The following is a 19,813-nucleotide window of genomic DNA, read 5'->3' as shown; positions in this document are numbered from 1 at the left end:
CATATCTGCTCCCATTTCGCTGGAAACTTTATTCCTACCGCACTGTTCTGCAACCACCTGTTTATTTTTCTGTCTCCTCCACTGTACTGTCAGCTCCAAGAGGATAGTGCAATTTTTTGTCTTATTCATCCTTGCACTTCCAATTCCTAGCACAGTTCCTGACGCATGATGTTGTTCTCAGTTGCCGCTGAATTGGCTCCAACTCACAGTGATCCCATGTACAACAGAACAAAACGCTGCTCCATCTTCATGACCATTGGTATGCTTCAGTCCACTGTTGCAGCCACCATATATTCTGAATGGCTTCCAACCTAGTGGGCTTATCTTCCAGCACTATATCAGACAATGTTCTGTTGTGATCCAGAGGGTTTTCACTGTCTAATATTTGGAAGTAGATTGCCAAGCCTTTCTTTGTAGACTGTCTTAGTCTGAAAGTCCCACTGAAGCCTGTCCACTATGGGCCTGCTGGTATTGGAGACATCGGTAGCATAGTTTCCAGCATCGTAGCAATACGCAAACCACTACAGTACAACAACCTGACAGATGGGTGGTGGGCCTGACACATAGCAGAATTTTAATAGATATCTGTTGAATGTTGACTGAAGGGAAATGTAAGTGACAGGAAAACAACTGGCTAATATCTAAGTCCCCCAGGACAGAAATGGTGACTTTATCTCATGGTCTCTTTTCAAGGATGAGTGTAGTGTAATACAGTGATTCTTAGTGGGAATCAATAAATACAGAGAAAAAAGAAAAGACATAATCTGGTACATTACCCAGTGTGGACCCTGAGGAACGGCACAAGACAGGTCGTGAACAGAGCACCAAATTGAAAGTCGGGCAGACAGGGGTGTATGCCAAGGGGCTGAACTCCTTACCAAGTATCTCTGTAGCCTTGGGCAGGTCACTGAAACTCTCTGAGCCACAAAACAAATAAATTAGAGCTGCACACAGCAACACGTTTGAATCTTAAAACCCACCCACTGCCATCGAGTCCATTCCAACTCAAAGCAACCCTACAGGACAGAGTAGAACTGCCCCATAGGGTTTCCAAGGCTGTAATCTCTACAGAATCAGACTGCCACGTCTTTCTTCTGCGGAGCATCTGGTGGGTTCAAACTGCCAACCTTTCAGTTAGCAGCTGAGTGCTTAACCACTGCGCCACCAGGGCTCCCTGTTTGAATCTTAGAGACATAATATCGAGTAAAGAACCAAGTCTCAGACCACTACATCCAGGATTATTCCAATTTTATAAATATAAAAAATGGTTACACAACTCAAAGAATGTAATCAATGTCATGGAACTATTCACGGAGAAGCGGTTGAACTGGTGTGTGTTTTGCTGTGTATATTCTCAACAACAACAAAATGAATTTTAAAAACTGGAAATCAACATGGTATATATATTTTAGCTATTCATACTATACCTATGGCATAAATTTATGTTTAAAAATCTTACAGATGAAAATACGAAATTGAGGAATGCTTTTACTCTGGGGAGGAGGCAGACAGATAGGATACGAGACCCACACAGAGGTCAACATAACAGTATTGTTAAGGTCTGGTTCTTCAAGTCTGTTGTTGAGTTCATGCCTATTCATCCTTCATATCTTCCATATATTTTGTACAGACCTAACATCACATTAAAAAATGTAGTTGAAAAATCAAAAAAAAAACTCTCTGAGCCAGTTTCCTCATCTATAATTTAGAGGGGCAACACCCACTCAAGTATTTCATAGAGTTGTCGTGGGAAGTAAAATACACGCACATGGTAGGGGCAGAACAAACTTTATTCTGCTTTACTTATTACTCCTTTTTTATCTACACTAAGTGTCAATCACACAGTAGGCGTGTTGCATCACTGAACCCAGACACATAAATAGAAATGTTCTCCCAAAGGAACTGTGTCCAAGGATAGGCTTTCTCTGGTATGGAAGGAACAGAACTTGGCATCTTTTAAACTAAACCAGACACCGTATTGAGCATTTAAGCTTTCTTTACAAATAGTCCTACAGCTGGTTGGAAGCTCTTTGGAAAGGCAAAGCAAATCTAATTAGGCAATGCCACGTGGCCAGCATTAGTAGCAATTTTTTGAAAAGAGCCCAGGAGATGACTTCCAGAAAATGATTTTTTTTTTCTTTGTATTTCTGTTGCTTGCATACACACACACACACACACACACACACACACACACACACACACACACACAGTCTCATTTTTGGAGTGAAATACAAGACACATTTGGGGTCATACAGATTCCTACTGTCCTGGTCTGCTGGTGTAAAAAAAATATATATTAAATTGATATTCGTAACAGAACAAAAGCTCATGTGTTTTACATGGGGATAGAAGAAAGCATAAGACAGGAACAAATGGCTAAGGATGGGACAGCTGCTCCATCTGAGCTATTTCCTTGGGAAGGAATTGACAGCTTCTTCAGTTCTCATTTGCATTAAAACATTAGCAGTAACACACACACACTCAAATTGTGTTATCAACTGGCACACAGAGTGCAAACATTTTCACTGTGAAGACAACTGCACGTTGAATTCATGCTGATGTGTATCATGGTGTCCGAGCGAACAAACCATGCTAGCGCCCATATTCACTCATTCCACAAATAATAACAGTAACAGCCAACACTCATGTTAAGGCATTTGGCTAAATTCTTTACACAGTAGTCCCCGACTTACAAAGTGGTTCCTTTCCAATGACTTTGTCATGAGTTGGAGCCCTGGTGGTGCAATGGTTAAGAGCTACGGCTGCTAATCAAACGGCTGGCAGTTCAAATCCACCAGCTGCTTGTTGGAAACCCTATGGGGCAATTCTACGCTGTCCTATAGGGTCCCTGTGAGTCGGAATCGACTCGACGGCAATGGGTTGGTTTTTTTGGTTTTGTTATAAGCCGGTTCTAACATAAGTAGAATACCTCTTTTTTTTTTTTAGTTTTCATTATTATTGCTTTTTATTGTCAGCATCTCTACAAATTTGATCTCTGTCTTTGGAGTTTGGAAATATTACGTATAAACTTACAGATACGCATTGCAACATTGTGTGTAGTACATATTATTAACAATAAAAACCAAACCTATTGTCGTCAAGTTGATTCTGACTCAGAGCGACCCTATAGGAGAGAGTAGAACTGCCCCATAGGGTTTCCAGGGAGAGGCTAGTGGATTCAAACTGCTGACCTTTTTGTTGGCAGCCAAGCTCTTAACCACTGCACCACCAGGGCTCCATTACTAAGATGCACCAAAAAAAAAAAAGGGGAGGCGGCAGTTCTAAGTGCAGTGGAGTTCGCCGTAACTCTAACATATCGTAAGTCGGGGACTGCCTCAGTGTTATTTCACTGAATCCTCACAATAATCCTATAAGGTAGATATTATTTTACCAAATTTTCTACAGAACTGTAAACTGAGGTTCAGGGAATTAAATTTATTTTTCCAAGACTGCACAGCTAATGAACAACACAGCAGATACCCAATCCTAGTTATGTCTACCACCCAAACCCATGTTCTCCACTCCCTCATTACACTACTTCAGCTATGTTAGACACGTTTGGTAAAGACCTTCCCCTTGGCTATAACTCTGGATACTCCAAGAGGAAACCAGACCTTGATGTGAAACCATGCAGGCAACTCAGGCTACTGCATTGAACCTATAACTGTTCTTGGCTAATCCAGTACAGTGCCTCCTTCACGCTTATTAAATATACCACTTACTGACCCATGTGCCAAAGCCATTACAGTCATGGGTTTTCAGATGGAACAACTAGTTCTACCTAATGATAGAAACATTTAGGTTTCAGGAACAAGAGTGTTGGTAGCTGCGACTTTATAGAAGAGAGTTAAATCTTCCTAAGAGTTGGAACTAACCAAGTTCTTGCAAAATTCAAAATGCCAAGGGTCTTGCTGATGGGTCCCACTGTGTGTCTTAATGTGCCAATCCATCAGCTGCTCTTTCAGTTCCCTTGGAATATCCTTTAACAATTTCTACTCCACTCTGCAAACATGCTGCACCACCAGGAGAGGTAACGCGGATGGTGGTTATGAGCACGGATTCTGGGGCTTAACTGGTTCAGTTTAAGTCCCAGCTTCACCGCTTATTAGCTGTATGACTTTGGATAAGCCATTTAACCTGTCTGAGCCTCAGTTTCCCCATCCAGACAATGACGAAAATAATAGTATTACCCTAATAAGGTTCTGAGGGTTAAATGTGTTGATGTATGTAAAGGGCTTATAATGCTGAATGTGTAAGTTACTGTTAATAAGTAAAACCTGCGAAAGCCGGAACTTGTGTACAGTGGAAATCTGTCAGAGAAGGAAATCTCAAATATTTTCCACTAATAGAGAGCAATAGAAAAGTGGAAAGGCAGAAGACCAGCGAGACCCAGAAAAACAAGGCAGTCCCATCGAGTTCCAGCTCTCACAGGTTTCACTGTATTACGTACACTACCTTACATCTTTTTACTCTCGTTGTTAGGCGCCATCAAGTGAGTTCCGACTCACAGTGACCCTATACGACAGAGTAGAACTGCCCCGCAGGGTTTCCAAGGGGCGGCTGGTGGATTTGAACTGCCAACCTTTTGGTTAGCAGCCGAGCTCCTAACCACTACGCCACCAGGGCTCCTTTTTATTCTTATACACTTTCATATCTATATTTACCCTTTTGTCTGCCCTACCTAGGATATTTTAAAATATCTGGGAATATCCCTCCCAGAATCTCCCAAAGTCAAGTATGGGACATCCTGGGTGCCTTTGGGAAATATGAACTGAAATGAGTGGAAATCCACTTAGCCCTAGCTATGAGCTGTACAATCCAGAGTTTCAAACCAGTTCGTTCTGGCTTGAACCCCTGCTGAGAATTTGCATTTCCACCCCACATATACTGAATCAGAATCTACAGTTTAACAAGATCCCCAGGTGATTCTTATGTACAATAAATTTTGAGAACCACTGCTCTACTAGTGCTTCTCAGAATTGGTCCCTAACCAGTAGCATCGGCATCACCTGGGAACTTGTTAGAAACACAAATTCTCAGCAGAGGTTCGAACCCGTTCAAAGCCCTGGTACCATCTCTTCAGAAGTTAAGTCATGGGTCTGTGTCTCATTCGGTTCCTTGCAAATTCACTCGGGAATGGTCCTGGGGGGCAGGGAGTGGGGTGAGGCTGGAATAGGAGCCTGGTCTCTCTTTTGTTTAATTGTCCTTGAAAGTATACACAGCAAAACATGTACCAGTTCAATAATTTCTACATGTACAATTCAGTGACATTGACTGCATTCCTCAAGTTGTACAACCATTCCCACTATCCTTTTCCGAATTGTTCCTCCTCCAAATTGTTCCTCCTCCATTAACATAAACTCATTGCCCCCTAAGCTTCCTATCTGACCTTTCAAGTGGTTCTTTTCCATTTGATCCCATCTAGATAGTTCTTAAAAGAGCATAATACTCAACAGGAGCCTGGTCTTTCTGATGGATTCTATGTCCTAAGCCCTCAAGTCAGCATTTCAAATCATTCTGGGGTGAGATCCCACTTGATGAGGTTATGCTGTAAAATAAATACAGTAGTATAACACTAACCCAGTAAGAAAGAAGGGTTGTATGTTTGTATGGAACATGATAGCACTTTGTCCCAGGAGTATATATGAGAGTTGGGTCAGGGCAGCAAATAGTTCCATTCCATCAGTGACCAGGTGAATAATTTTATGTAGATATTTTTATAGACATTGGGAGACACTTTTTATATTGTGCCAATAGGCTTTGTAATTCCTATTGGCTTATTTTACATTGTTTTAAGTCTTGACCAAATTGCTATACTATATTGTGGAGTCCCTGGGTGGTGCAGTTAACATGCTCGGCTGTTAACTGAAAGGTCGGAGGTTCAAGTCCACCCAGAGGCACCTTGGAAGAAAGGCCTGGCAATCTACTTCCAAAAAAAAATCAGCCATTGAAAACCCTACTGTGTTGTACTCTGATACACCTGGGATCACCATGAGTTGGAGCCAGTTCGACAGCAACTGGTGCTGGTAATACCATACTGCACAAGCAAAATTCTACTATCAAAATATGCTGTGCTAAATATACTCTATATCCTGAACTGGAACCTAGAATACAAAAGGGACACGTGCAAAAAAAATGGTGAACGAAGAATGTAATCCACGTCACTGAATTATACATATAGAAATTATTAAATTGATTCATGTTCTGCTGTATACCATATTGTTACGCAAATAACACGCACTTTCTACGTTTGTTTGCCAACTGCTACCTCCCTCCCCCCGCGCCGGAGGTATTTTCATAAGCGCTGCTGTCAAGGATTGAACTGTGTCTCCCCAAAATATGTGTCAACATGACTAGGTCACGATTCCCAGTACTGTGTAATTGTCCACCATTTTGTCATCTGATGTGATTTTCCTATGTGTTGTAAATCTTACCTCTACGATGTTAATGATGTGGGATTAGCAGTAGTTATGTTAATGAGGCAGGACTCAATCTACAAGATTAGGTTGTGTCTTAAATCAATCTCTTTGGAGATATAAAAGAGAGAAGCAGCAGAGAGACATGGGGGACCTCATACCACCAAGAAACAAGAGCCGGGAGAATAGTGCATCCTGTGGACCCAGGGTTCCTGCACTGAGAAGCTCCTTGACCTGGGAAGATTGATGACAAGGACCTTCCGCCAGAGCCAACAGAGAGAGAAAGCCTCCCCCTGGAGCTGGCGCCCTGAATTCGGACTTGTAGCCTCCTAGACTGTGAGAGAATAAATTTCTCTTTGTTAAAGCCATTCACTTGTGGTATTTCTGTTACAGCAGCACTAAATAGCTAAAACAGCCACTATGCCAATTTTTTTTTACGTGTTGCTGTGAAAAAAATTAGCATAGCGTGCTTACAAAAGTACTTGGTGGGGGACAGTGGTTGGCAAACAAACATAGAAGGCACACATATTTGCATAAAAATACATTATATTCTCAACAAAAATAAAATAAATTATAAAAAGAAAAAAGTAACGTGAAATTCACATAACGTCTAGAGTTTCTTTAAAAGTAATATGCTAGCAATACCGGTTCCTTAGTTTTGACAAGTGTACCATGATTAACGTCGGATGCTGACACTGGGGGAAAGCAAGTCAGGGTATATGAAAACTCTTGGTACAATCTTCGCAACTTTTCTGTAAATATAAAGTTATTTTGAAATAAAATTTTTACTTAAAAAAAAAGCATACTGTTAGCACAAATGAGCTGAGAACACTGATCTAGGTTATATCCACAGCCCTCACTCACATCTCTTATCTTTTAAAAACAGTAAAGGGAACCTAAGGAGCCCTGGTGGCACAGTGGTTAAGCTCTCGGCTGCTAACCAAGAGGTCGGCAGTTCGAACCTACCCGCCGCTCCACGGAAGAAAGATGCTGCAGTCTGCTTCCATAAAGATTGCATACAGCCTTGGAAACCCTATGGGGCAGTTCTACTCTGTCACATGGGGTCACAGTGAGTCGGAAACAACTTCACAGCACCTAACAACAACAATAAAGGGAACCTATATTTACTCCACAGTCCCTGAAGGGGTGAGGGGTGTCACTGGCAGGCAAGGAGGTTGGGTGGGGGAAAACAGTATGTTCACAGCACTTGAGGAAAAAATGTGCCTTCAAAAGCAAACTATAATTACACAGAAGCCTAAGGAGCTTTTGCAGAAAATCACTATCTCATCTGAATCTACATCCTGTTAATCAAAGAAGTCCAGGCCCTTTTGATTATCAGACTAAATATTTTTAGGCAATATCACTGAATGGCTGCAAAGAACATGAACAGTAACAGCTGAAGAAAAATTCATCTTCAGATAAAAAGTCAAGTCGCTATCGCAGAAAGAAATCAACCACAGGAAATTTAGAAAAGAAAGGTTGGCCAAAATCTCCCTGGACTCCCGTTCTCTCCTTCCTATTTGCCTGCACCCAGGTGCTTCTCCCCTCCCCTCTTCCAAATACCCAGGCTTCTACAGTGACTGTTAATTTTCTTATCATTTCACCAAAGCATAATGGAAAGATCAGAAAGTGACCTAGCGTTGACATTAAAAAGAAGAGAGAGGATCTCATTATTCTTTTAAAGTAATAAAAGTGTGCCATTCAATAGAGATGAAAGTGACATTGAAGTTGGGACTACTGAATTCCCAGTCAAATCTGGCAACTTGGATGTTTAGTGAAGAACAACCTAAGAGTGGAATGATGCTTCCCTTCTTGGTGTATAAACAAACAGATGCATCTTTCATTTCCTTTTGTTGTAATGACACATCTTTGTCACTCCCATAATGCCCAGAAAAGGGTTTCATAGTCAATAAAACCCACACTAAACTCATTGCATTGAGTCGGTTCCAAGTCATATGACCCTATAGGACAGAGGAGAGTTGCTCCATAGGGTTTCCAAGGCTGCAATCTTTACGGAAACAGAATGCCACATCTTTCTCCCGCGGAGCAGCTAGTGGGTTCTAACAGCCAATCTTCCGGTTAGCAGCCAAGCACTTAACCACTGTGCCACAAGGGCTCCTTTCATGTTCAACAGGTATATTCTAGTTCTGGCTCAAAGGTGTGGTCTAATTTTCCAGCTATTAGACCGTACTCCTTCCCTCCTAGTTCTCTGTTAGTCAAAGTGGACTCTGATGACTGCTTGGCTTATTAAACCCCTAATATCTGATAAGTATCAGTCATCTAATTCTATCCTCTCAGTGAACTCCCAAAACCATTCATTCTTCTGAACATGCAAATTTTCCTCTATATCTGTTAATATGTAAAGAGTGCCTACAAATCAATAAAAGTACAAATATATCATTACAAAGATACCTATTATTATTATTATCAACTACAGAATTAACGTGCTATATAAATTAAACATGAATGTAATTCATGGAAAGGGTACGTGCTTCCAAGAATTCTAACAGAGAAGAACTGGATCTACCTGGCAACATTATATGAAATGACCACCTGTGGCAATTCTTGTAAAAATATCCATATTCATAACATCACATCTGGTATGCTCCCCTGTAGTTTATCTGGTATTCATCCCTGTAGTTTACTCCCAGCAGACTTTTACAAGATACACTTTCTTTGGTATAAAAATATCACTGATTACTGAGGCACAAACGTAGAATAAAAGCCAGAATCATAAATAAACCAAGTTACCCTGTCACAAGAGATTTCTGAATTACGCAGTGCCTGGATACCCATCTGTGAGCAATAATTTATTATCAGTACAACTTGAAATGAAAGTCCCTTCTTTAAGCAAGATTTATTAATGCTCCCTGCCCTTTTGCCCCACGGAATGATGAAACTTGAGTGACTTCAATGAGTCTGTTATTCCATTTGAGTGCTAATTCAAAATCACCCTAAAGATTGAAACTTCAAATAAGAAACCTGCTAATGGTCACCATTTACAGACCAGGACTCGACACCATTTCAGCTGTCCCTACCCTACGATCACAATCACTTGCTCACGTTTGGGACTCACATACCTCTAGGTTCAACTTATTTCCCAGTGCAAAAGACTCTGAAAGAGAATGTGTTAATTTCCATCAAAGCCGGAACTGAACACACCAATGTTATGTCAGCCTTGGTACAATTTACCACATCTTTCAGGACTGTAGGATTTGGTCATAAAACTTCCAATTGCTGGTGTATTTTGCTCTAAAATGTAGCCATTTCTCATACCATATTATGATCTAGTTCCTAAATAAATAATTTCACATTATTTAATGTAATGAAGCCTAAGACGTTCTATTTGGGGGTCCCTTTTTCAAACAACGTAAACAATGGCTTTGCTAACATGCTGCAACAATTTCCAAAGCCGTGAAAAAATCGTCACCACGCAAAAAGCAGAGAATTCACATCCCTGTGTCAAATGCCACAGGTATATTCCTCTACCCATTAGGCATACAACTTTGCAACCAAAGAGCCCGAAACTAAGATTCAGCAAATAAAACCCCAGAGCAACTCCTAGTGGAGTTGCAGCAAAGGCGATTCAGATGGTGAAATGTGCAATGCCAGAACTGTTGCTGTTTTTAAGAACCTCCAGCCACAACTAAACACATCCTTGAACTGTCTGGCCTTTGTTATTTTAAACCAAGCCCGCCACATTACTTTAATGTGGGGGTTACCTGAAAACATAATTGCTAGGAATAACCACGGTAGTACACTACTGTCAGAAACTAAACAATCTTGTTTTTCCTCCACCCCCATTAGTCCCTGTATCAGTTCCATAACCATGAGTCCCTGTATCAGTTCCATAATGCATGCTGTATATACCGATCTCTGAAAGGAAAGCAAAATCTTTGGGAGCAGACCAAGATCCCCAAGTTTGTTCTATCTGCTGAAGAATACCTATTGAAATACAATGGCAAATAACAGCTTTATCTTTTTCCTAGCAGAAAAATGGGACTGAATTTATTACAGTTGGATTAGACATATACACCCCAAACCAACATGACCACAACTCAACACTCTTCACACACACAGAATATTTTGTGGATTATTTTTAGGAAACTCCAGTTTCATGAAAAATAGATCTCATTCTTCTGCACTTGTATCTATTCATTGACAGCAGCATGAAGCTTAAATGATGCATCTGGTCTACCTCAGAAGGCAGACAAGTGAATGAACCATTGGTTATTAGATTATTCAATCAAGATGAACCACTAAAATGGATTACTGGCTAACAGATTAACCACCTAAGGAGAATCAACCAAGGGATCCATTGGTTAGCAAAGTACACAACCAGACGGAACAACCAAGAGGGCTATTAGTTAAGCGATTAATCAACCAAGACGAACCAACCAAGTGGTCTACTATTTAATAGAAGAATCAACCAGAAGCAGCCAACTAAATGAACTACCAGTTAATAGAGAAACCAACCAGGTGAAATCCTATGGTGCCAAACTCAGTGTCATCTAGAAGAGCTGAAAGAAGACTTCTGACCAATCAACAAGCGAGGAGCTCTGAACTAAGCCAATCACACACCGTAAAACCTGGCAAGGGACCACCACACGGGTCACCATGCAGAAGTGGAATGGACAGCACGGCTATACTTACGAAGGTTATTTATGGGGGTCATCGTATCCATGTTCTCATAATGCTGGACGTGGACAACAATATTAAGGTCTCTTTCCATGTGGTCAGTGTTGCAGTGGCCCTGTGGCCGCATGACATCCGCAAGGGCCCTGAAAAAGAAAGAATTTAAGTCTGTTCAAAACACAGTATTTGGCACCTACTATGCACCCTGGGGAGCCCTGCTATCACAGTGGTTAAGAGCTCAGCTGCTAACTAGAAGGTGGGCAGTTCGAATTCACCAGCCGCTCCTTGGAAACCCTATGGAGCAGTTCTACTCTGTCCTATAGGGTCGCTATGAATCAGGATCGACTCGATGGCAATAGGTTTGGTGTTTTTTGTTTGTTTGTTTTTAATGCACCCTGGAGTCCTTGGGTGGTGCAAACTGTTAATGAGCTCAGGTGTTAACCAAAAAGTTAGGGGTTCAAGTCCACCCAGAGGTTTCCTGGAAGAAAGGCCTGGTGATCTACTTCCCAAAAAGTCATCCATGGAAAACCCTATTCCCTGGGTGGTACAAATGGTTAAGCGCTGGACTACTAACTGAAAGGCAGGTGGTTCAAACCCACCCATAGGTGCCTCGGAAGTAAGGCCTGTTTCCAAAAGCTCACGGTCTTGAAAACGCTACAGAGTTCAGTTCTACTCTGCACACGTGGGGTCACCATGAGTCAGAACAGACGGCAACCAGCAACAACCGGAACCGAGTGCTGCGCTTGCGAACCAAAGACAAGGCCCCGTAAGCCACGGAGCTACCCTTCTAGCTACGGGTGGGTGGAGGGGAAGACATCAACAAGTAACTAAGATCGCTACAGTCAGGGGTCACATGGGGACTTCACACAGACTAGTCTGCATGCTTCTTCTGACAGCCCTGTATTAGCAGTATTATCTACTCCCTAGAGTGGCGGAGGATTAAATGACGAATACCGGTCACGTGACTACACAGTGCCTGCGTATGGAAGGAACCCCATAGATGCTGTTGTCTCCTTTTGCATCTAACACTAGATACCAACACTTCAGGTACAGCAACAGCCCAGTATGAGTAACACTAGCTAACACTGACCAGGTACCTACCATAAGCCAGGCACTATGCTAATCACTTTAATTTGCCTGAATTCAAGAAAGGAGCACAAAAATGCAGTGGAAGGAGACTTATAAAAAAGTCAAAAGCCAATCAGTGAATACGATCAGTGTGATGTAGAATGAAGCAAATAAAACTACTAAGTGGACGAGGGAGGCGGCTAAGCCTGGGTGGTCAGGGAAGGCTTCCAGGAGGAGGAGACATTGGAACTGAGACCTGAATGAGGAGGAAGGGCCAGTTATGCAAAGGCTGGTGGAACAGAATTTCAGCAAACACAACAGCTCCAAGATGGGAATGAGCTTGGCTTATGTGAGGAACAAAAAGAAAATGGTGCATCACTTTCTCTCTAATTAGAATAAGTAAAATTAAAAAAAAAAGTTGCCGTCCAGTTAATTCTGACTCTTGGTGACCCCATGTGTGTCAGAGTAGAACTGTGTTCCACAGGGTTTTCAATGGCTGATTTTTCAGAAGTAGATTGCCAGGCCTTTCTTCCAAGGTGCCTCTGAGTGGACTTGAACCTCCAACCTTTTGATTAGCAGCTGAGCAGATTAACCATTTGCACCACCCAGAGACCCCAAATATATAAAAAGATCCCAATATTTCAAAACTGAGCCAAGAGTTCCAGGACCTTGATTCAAACTCCCCAGGCGTCCCTACACCCAAACCATATTCCGACTTCCAAACACTGGAAAGGCATTCCTGAGCATTTCCTCTGGCACAAGAGGCATCATTTGTTTTTCCAGAATGCAAGGGCAACGGGAGGGAAGTGACTTTCTGGAGCAGTCGTTACACAGGTGTAGACATGTGTCAAAGTTCCTCAAAATGTCTGCTTAACGGTGAGTGTGTTTTACTGTGTAAATCATGCCTCAATAAAATTGATTTTCAAAATGCAAGGACTCTGAGCCCCAAGGGAAGCAAACATCCTGCACGGAAAAATAACCTGGAGCCTTTTCTGTGGCCAACAGTATATGCCTGCGTGGGCTTCTGCGGCCAGGGAGGCTGGTGGAAACCACAGGATAACCACAAATCTGTAGGAAGAAGGGAGGTGGGAGGGAAGTTGGAAGAAAAAAAGAGAAAAGGCCAGGGAAGGAGGGCATTTGTCACTTGATGCCATTTCTTTGCAAGGGACTTCAGCTCTTCTGATGAGTGTTTGAAAACCACATAGGAGTGTGCTATCTAATTTGCCACTTGGATTTCTGATTCTGTTTGAAGGTTGGCAAAATAATGATACGTGTTCCCTACTGGTTTCAAGTCTAGAGAGCTTCAAACACATGTTCCTGCCCCCAAGGTCATTTAGAACCAATGCCCCCCCCAAGAGGTCTGGCCCTGCCAGGGGCAGATAAGGAGCACATTCCTTATCTTGTCTTACAGTGGCTCCTGGAACTGGCCCCCGTGGGCATGCCGTTATTTGCAGGGCAGTGACCACGTCTGATGGAGCTGAGCAGACGAAGTCCTGCATGTTTGAGTTCAAAGGCAGTGTGGTGCAGTGGTCGAGGACCTGTGCTCTGGTCTCAGGCTGTCTGGGCTTGACGTCTGACTCCTCTGCTCACCAAGAGCCTGTTAATCCTCTCAGAAAGCAACCTGTGCCTCTGTAAATGGCAGACTGAACCCACCTCATGGAGAGGGGGCCGTGAAATTAAATCAACTCTCACATACCAGCTTATGGTAAAATGGCAAAGCCAGCAAGGGTCCTTCAACATCACGTAGCCCAACAGCTCTCAGTACATTTAATATCATCATATGTGGACCTTCCCTCCTATTCTAAATCTGCCACTCCCTCCTGCTAAGATTAAAATGTAAGTCTAGAACTCTCTAATTCAGAACTGAAGCCACTCTCAAAGTCCACCTTTAGCCGAAGATTAGACAGGCCTAGAAAACAAACAATAACACACGTGAGGAACATGTTTCTTAGATCAATCAAACATATGAGAACAAATGGGTAACACCTGCTCAAAAGCAAAGATGAGAAGGCAGGAAGGGACAGGCAAACTGGATGAAGGGACACGGGGAAGCCGGGGTGGAAAGGTAAAGGAAGAGACTGCTGACACACTGTGCGGGTTGCAACTAATGTCACAAAACAATTTGTGTATAAAATTTTTGAATGGAAAACTAATTCACGTTATAAATTTTCACCTAAAACACAATAAATTTTTTGAAAAAAATGTAAGTCTAGAGAGGTTATGGGACTTGGCCAAGATCAGACAGCTAAATAGATGTAGCACAGTAAAGGCTGGGCATGAAGTATCCAGACTGCAACAACAATGCCTTTGGTAGCCCAGGGGTAGAAAATCCAAATGATAGGGATGGTGATAGAGGGGAACTGTTGCTGAGCAGTCACCATGTGATAGACCCTGTGCTAAGAGCTTCTCAATCCTCACAACAGAGGAGGACATAAGACTGAGAGAGCTGAAGCAACTTTCCCAAGGTCACAGAGCCATTAGGTGATGTAGCTGGGACTGAATCTCAGGCAATGTGATTGGAGCCTATGCTGTTAGGATCGGCCTTGACTGCCTCTCTAGAGGGGGCTGGTCACATAACACGGTGAATTACCTGAGGTGGCCTCTGAGATGAACCTGAGAACTTCCTAAAGGGAGCAGTCACCACTCAGCGGCGACCAATAGTTGTCATGTTAAAATGCAAGACCAGTGTTGAACATTTTGATCAAAGATTCTATAGAAGAATTCTGATCAAAAGAGGGGAGGGATGTGGAACAGAATTTCAAGTTTCATGGAATCCAGAATTTCCAGTCCCATGGAGGCTGGATGAACCCCCAAAATTATTGCCCTGAGATCATCTTAAAACCTTAATCCTTAAACCAAAAATATCCCCCGAAGTCTTTTTTAAACCTAACAATAGTTTAGCTTAATCAGTAAAGAATGTCTGCCTTGACCACTGTGCTCTTTTAAAGATGTACCTATATGAGACCTAACTGACAACAGCAACTTGAAAGGTTAGACAGGAAGCTTAGGGGGCAGCGAGTTTATGTTGATAGGGGAGGAACAATTAAGAAAAGGAAGCTGAGAATGACTGCACGATTTGAAGAAAAGTCCAGAGTTGCCAGGCCTACTGATTTTTCAAGAAAAACCAGAAATCAGGATTTCTGTGTGAAATCTCCCAGTTCTTAAATGTTACCAATTATTTCTAAGTTGGTTTTAAAACCACAGCTTCCAATCGGTTTGTTCAGGTTCAAACCTCTGCTGAGAATTTGCATTTCTAACAAGTTCCCAAGCAACACTAATGCTGCTGGCTAGGGACCACTAGCAGAGCAGTGGTGGTCAAAAGTTATTATACATAAGAACCAGCTGGGGGACAGTGTTAACATGGAGATTCTGATTCTGTATATGTGGGGTGGAAATGCAAATTCTCAGCAGGGATTCGAACTGGAACGAACCGGTTCGAAGCCCCATTTAAAAAACATTACATTACCTGAAAGAGACAAAAGAGACGTAACAGTCACGTGCAATGAACCTTGATTGAATCCTGCCTGGAAAAACCAAGCTATAAGACATTTTTGGTACAAGTGGGAAAATTTTATTATGATTAGATATTTGATGATATTACAGAATTTCGGTTCATTTTCCTTGGTGTGATAAAGGAATCGTGTTATGTAGGAGAATGGCCTTGCTCTGAGGAAGAGATCCACGCTCAAGTATTTAGGGCTGAAGTGTCATGTCTGCAACTTACTTTCAAATGCTTCAGCCAAAAAAGAAAGAAAAGTAAACATCTGGATATACGGAGAGAGAGAGCAAACATGAAAAAAGAGAAAGCAAGTATGACAAAATACTAATAACTGTTAATCCTAGACCAGCATTCTCAACCAGGGATGATTTTGACCCCCAGGGGACATCTGGCAAAGCTTGGGGTCATTTTTGGTTATCACAGTTGAGGGGGCACTAGTGGCATCTAGTAGGTAGAGGCCATGGAGGCTGCCAAATATCCTACAATGCTCAGGACAGCCCCCACAACAAAGAATTACCTGGCCCCAAATGTCAATAGTGCCGAGGTCAAGGAACTCTCATCTAGATGAAGGATATATTGTTATTGTTAGTTGCTGTTGAGTTGATTCCAACTCATGGCGACCCCATGTGTGTCCGAGTAGCACTGTGCTCCATAGGGTTTTTGATGGCTGATTTTGAGAAAATTGCCAGGTCTTTCTTCCTGGTGCATATAGTAAGTGCTCAATAAACAGTTGTTGTTGTTACTAGTGGCTGTCGAGTCAATTCCCGACTCATAGTGACCCCACGTGTGCAGAGCAGAATTGCTGCATGGGGTTTTCAAGGCTGTGAACTTTCAGAAGCAGAATGCCAGGCCTGTCTTCTGAGGCACCTCTGGATGGGTTCAAACCACCAACCTTTCGGCTAGTAGTCGAGCACTTAACTGTTTGCGCCATCCAGGGACTGAAGGATATACTAGAGTTCATTTTATTATTCTTTCAAGGTTTTATATGTTTAAATTGTCTCACAATAAAAAAAAAAAAAATGAAGAAAACTTTAAAATAAGAACACCTTGCAGCCAAGCAAAACATGGCAGCATGGCTGGTAACCAGAGCAGGCTACCATTTCCAGTCACCTGTTCCAATAAACAGCGGTGGAGTGTGGCTGCTGCTGCCTTGAATGACGGTCTGTGCAGGTCTTACAACATCCTATGCAAGCCTCCCCACTCCCTCCTGGAATTGCTTTCTCCAAAGCTCCATCCTAGAGCCCTGGTGGCACAGTGGTTAAGAACTCAGCTGCTAACCAAAAGGTCAGCAGTTTGAATCCATTAGCCACTCCTTGGAAACCCTTTGGGGCAGTTCTACTCTGTCCTATAGGGTCACTATGAGTCGGAATCGACTCGACGGCAAAGGGTTTGGTTTTGGTTTTTAAGCTCCATCCTAAACAGCCCAGAAGGAAGCAGTGCATGAGCCCGAGACTCTGAGACGGCAAAGTGACATCTGGGATGGAAGTGTCCGCTGTGAAAACGCAACTACGTTGGCAGGGCCGGATTACCCAATAAGCAAGGCATGCACGGGCCCAACTGTGCCTTTCCACCAATCTGCAGTGCAAACACGTGGTGAAACCCATGGGAAATTGCTCACCACAGATTAGCAAGTAAATACGGTTAGACCCATGCGCACCTTGCACAATGCAAGCCGGCGCGTATCATGCTTACTGATTAATCCACGCCCATACACGGGCCAGAGCCCTGGTGTCGCCGTGTCAGCAGTTCAAACCCACCAGCCGCTCCTTGGAAACCCTATGGGGCAGCTTTACTTTCTCCTACAGGCTCACTATGAGTGGGAATTGACTCGATGGCAACGGGTTTTTTTGGTTCACCGGGGCAAAGCTTAAGAAACAGGAATGACATGCTGTGAGGCTTGGAAAAGAAGGTGCTGTCAGCTGAGATGAGAACCAACCCCATCTCAGTGTCCCTCGCAACCCCAGACAAAACACACTTAGAGGGCTGCTGCCCACATATTAATCTTGGCTAATCGCAGTTTGGCCTGCCACCTCCCACCACAGCCTTCCTTAGAACCACTAGGCAATAGCTAATGAGCCGACTGCCATAGCCAGGGCTGGATATGATTAACTGTGCAAGGAGCATCAGGATGCATCTGGAGGGTCCCTGGGGCAGCCCCAGTGCCACAGAAACACCCCAAAGGTTACATACGTGGAGAAGGCAATGCAGATTCGAGAGTCACATTAGCTCTCCTCTCTGGGATTAAGCCGTCCATCCCCCACCTGTAAAATATTCCCAAACCCAAGACCAGTGTTTCTCCAAGTGCGGACCACTTGCAATCAGAACCATTCACAGAGGTTGTTAAATGCAGACTTCTAGGGTCCACCCGGGACCTACAGATTCAGAATCTCTATGGATAGAACCCACGAATCCACGTTTTAGCAAGCACCGCCAGATTCTGATGCTCACTTGATCTGAAAATATCTGTCCTAGACACAGCTGAAACCAGGGGACTAGAGGCTGCACGATTTTCGAACAAAGTGACCTACGGCAAGCCTCCCAAATCAAGCCATGATTACCCTGTCTGTAAAATGGCAATAAAAATAGCGTCTGTCTTATAGGGTAGTTAAGAGAACTAAGTAAGAGAATGTTAAATACACGCACAGCAACTAATACAGTACTGTGCTCAACAAATATTATCTCCTTTTAGTTAGTGGTTAGCTGAACAGCACAGTCACCTGGGGAGCTTTTTAAAGGCACAGGTGCTCAAGCCCCACCCCCTAGAATTCTGATTTAATTATCTAGGGTTTGTTTGTTTGTTTTTAAGCATTCCAAATGATTCTAAACAGCAACCAGGGTTAAAAACTCCACCTTAGAATCTACCAGTAAAAAATCCACAATTCTCTTTCTTTCTCTTCAAGAGCATGCACTTCCGTTCAATTCTGTAGTTTGCAGAATTTTTACAGGCAGAGTCTGTATTGAGACTCTGCTTCCCCAGGACTGGATCCACCTCCAAGCTGTCCATTCCAGCTACCTGCAGAAGTGGTGACAGTAACTGCAACCCCCTTAGCTGGAGTGATTTTTCTTCCCCAGCAGAGCTGCGAGGGGGCAGGGCAGGGAAGCTGCGTTCCTGCCAGGTCTTCAGGTTCAAGGTGGAGTGCTGGGGCACTAAGACACCAAGATCAAAGAAGGCCTGAAGCTGACTGCACTTTCTCCCATAGAAGCCCAAAGACCAGCTCGTATCCACAGTGCCTCCCCCCAGCCTCCGAACCAGGTTCCTTTAAGACCAGGTTTGCCTAGGAACACTGGCTGGAGATTTCATCAGAGGAGTTACCTGGAATCTGCAAAGCAGCCTACCTGTCTGTCTCTGCGTGACTCTCCCTACCAAGTTGATACCCGCTGCAGCAGCTCTGCTCCCCATCTGCCCTCACTTTAACAAAGACCCCGGGCAATCCAAAGGGTCTGCCCAGGACCGAGGAGAGTGCAAGAGCCCAGCAGTGGGCTCCAACTGCGGGTACCTTGGGGTTGCAGGGGGTAGGAGGGGCCAGCCACCAGAGCTCCATTCCTTTAGTAGGTCAGGCTTTCTAGAATGCCCTCGGAGCTTACCTCTAGAGAGTCCTCTGCCTGGAGACCTCTCCATCCATCCATACCCCCCAGCTTGCTGACCCAAACGGAGAGAATTCCCTCAGCTCTTTCCCCAAATCCCTTCCCTCTGGAAAAAAACATTCATCGGATACCCTCTGCGTATAGATAGAAAATAATTACTAGTGAAGTGCTGATGTTCCTTCACCTATTTTTGGTGGGTTTCTTTGTTCAGATTTTTTTAGGCAGGCGCACGGAGCGCGTGCACACACGCGCGCACACACAGACCCCGTCGCAGGTGTGGGGTATGTGTGGGACGGGGGGGAGGGGGACACACGGTGACTTCGTGGCCCAGACTCGGAAAGAGGCCAGAAAAAGCTTGCACCCCAGCCATCCAGCTGTTCGCAGGCCGCCTGTCGCTCCTTCAACCCCGCGGGCCTGGATCTCACACCAACCGACCGCCTCTCCCCCGACCAAGGACTGGGTCCTCGCGGCTACGTCCTCCGCCTCCAAAGTTACTGGGTTGTGCGAATCAATTTAAACACTTAAAAAAAGCAAAAGGCAAATAGCTCCATTAATCCCCAAATGCCTTCTCCCATCTGCTGCGACTTGCATAATAAAGAGGCAAACGGAA

General features: G+C 43.6%; 1 protein-coding gene across 2 annotated transcripts in view; it reads right to left on the bottom strand.

The window, feature by feature from the left end:
* The window catches only part of SHISA9 (shisa family member 9), a 320,165-nt gene that overhangs the window by 299,032 nt on the left and 1,320 nt on the right, over nt 1-19,813 (bottom strand). For both annotated transcript variants that reach the window (XM_012554673.1, XM_004373266.1), the window contains exon 2: nt 11,070-11,197. In XM_012554673.1, coding sequence (XP_012410127.1) covers nt 11,070-11,197 — 128 coding nt within the window. The remainder of the gene's footprint in view (nt 1-11,069; nt 11,198-19,813) is intronic.

This window comes from Trichechus manatus, unplaced genomic scaffold (genome assembly GCF_000243295.1).
Source record: "Trichechus manatus latirostris isolate Lorelei unplaced genomic scaffold, TriManLat1.0 scaffold00024, whole genome shotgun sequence".
Classification (NCBI taxonomy): Eukaryota; Metazoa; Chordata; class Mammalia; order Sirenia; family Trichechidae; genus Trichechus; species Trichechus manatus.
Note: the sequence above shows the minus strand (reverse complement) of the source record. Positions and strands in the feature narration are given on the sequence as shown.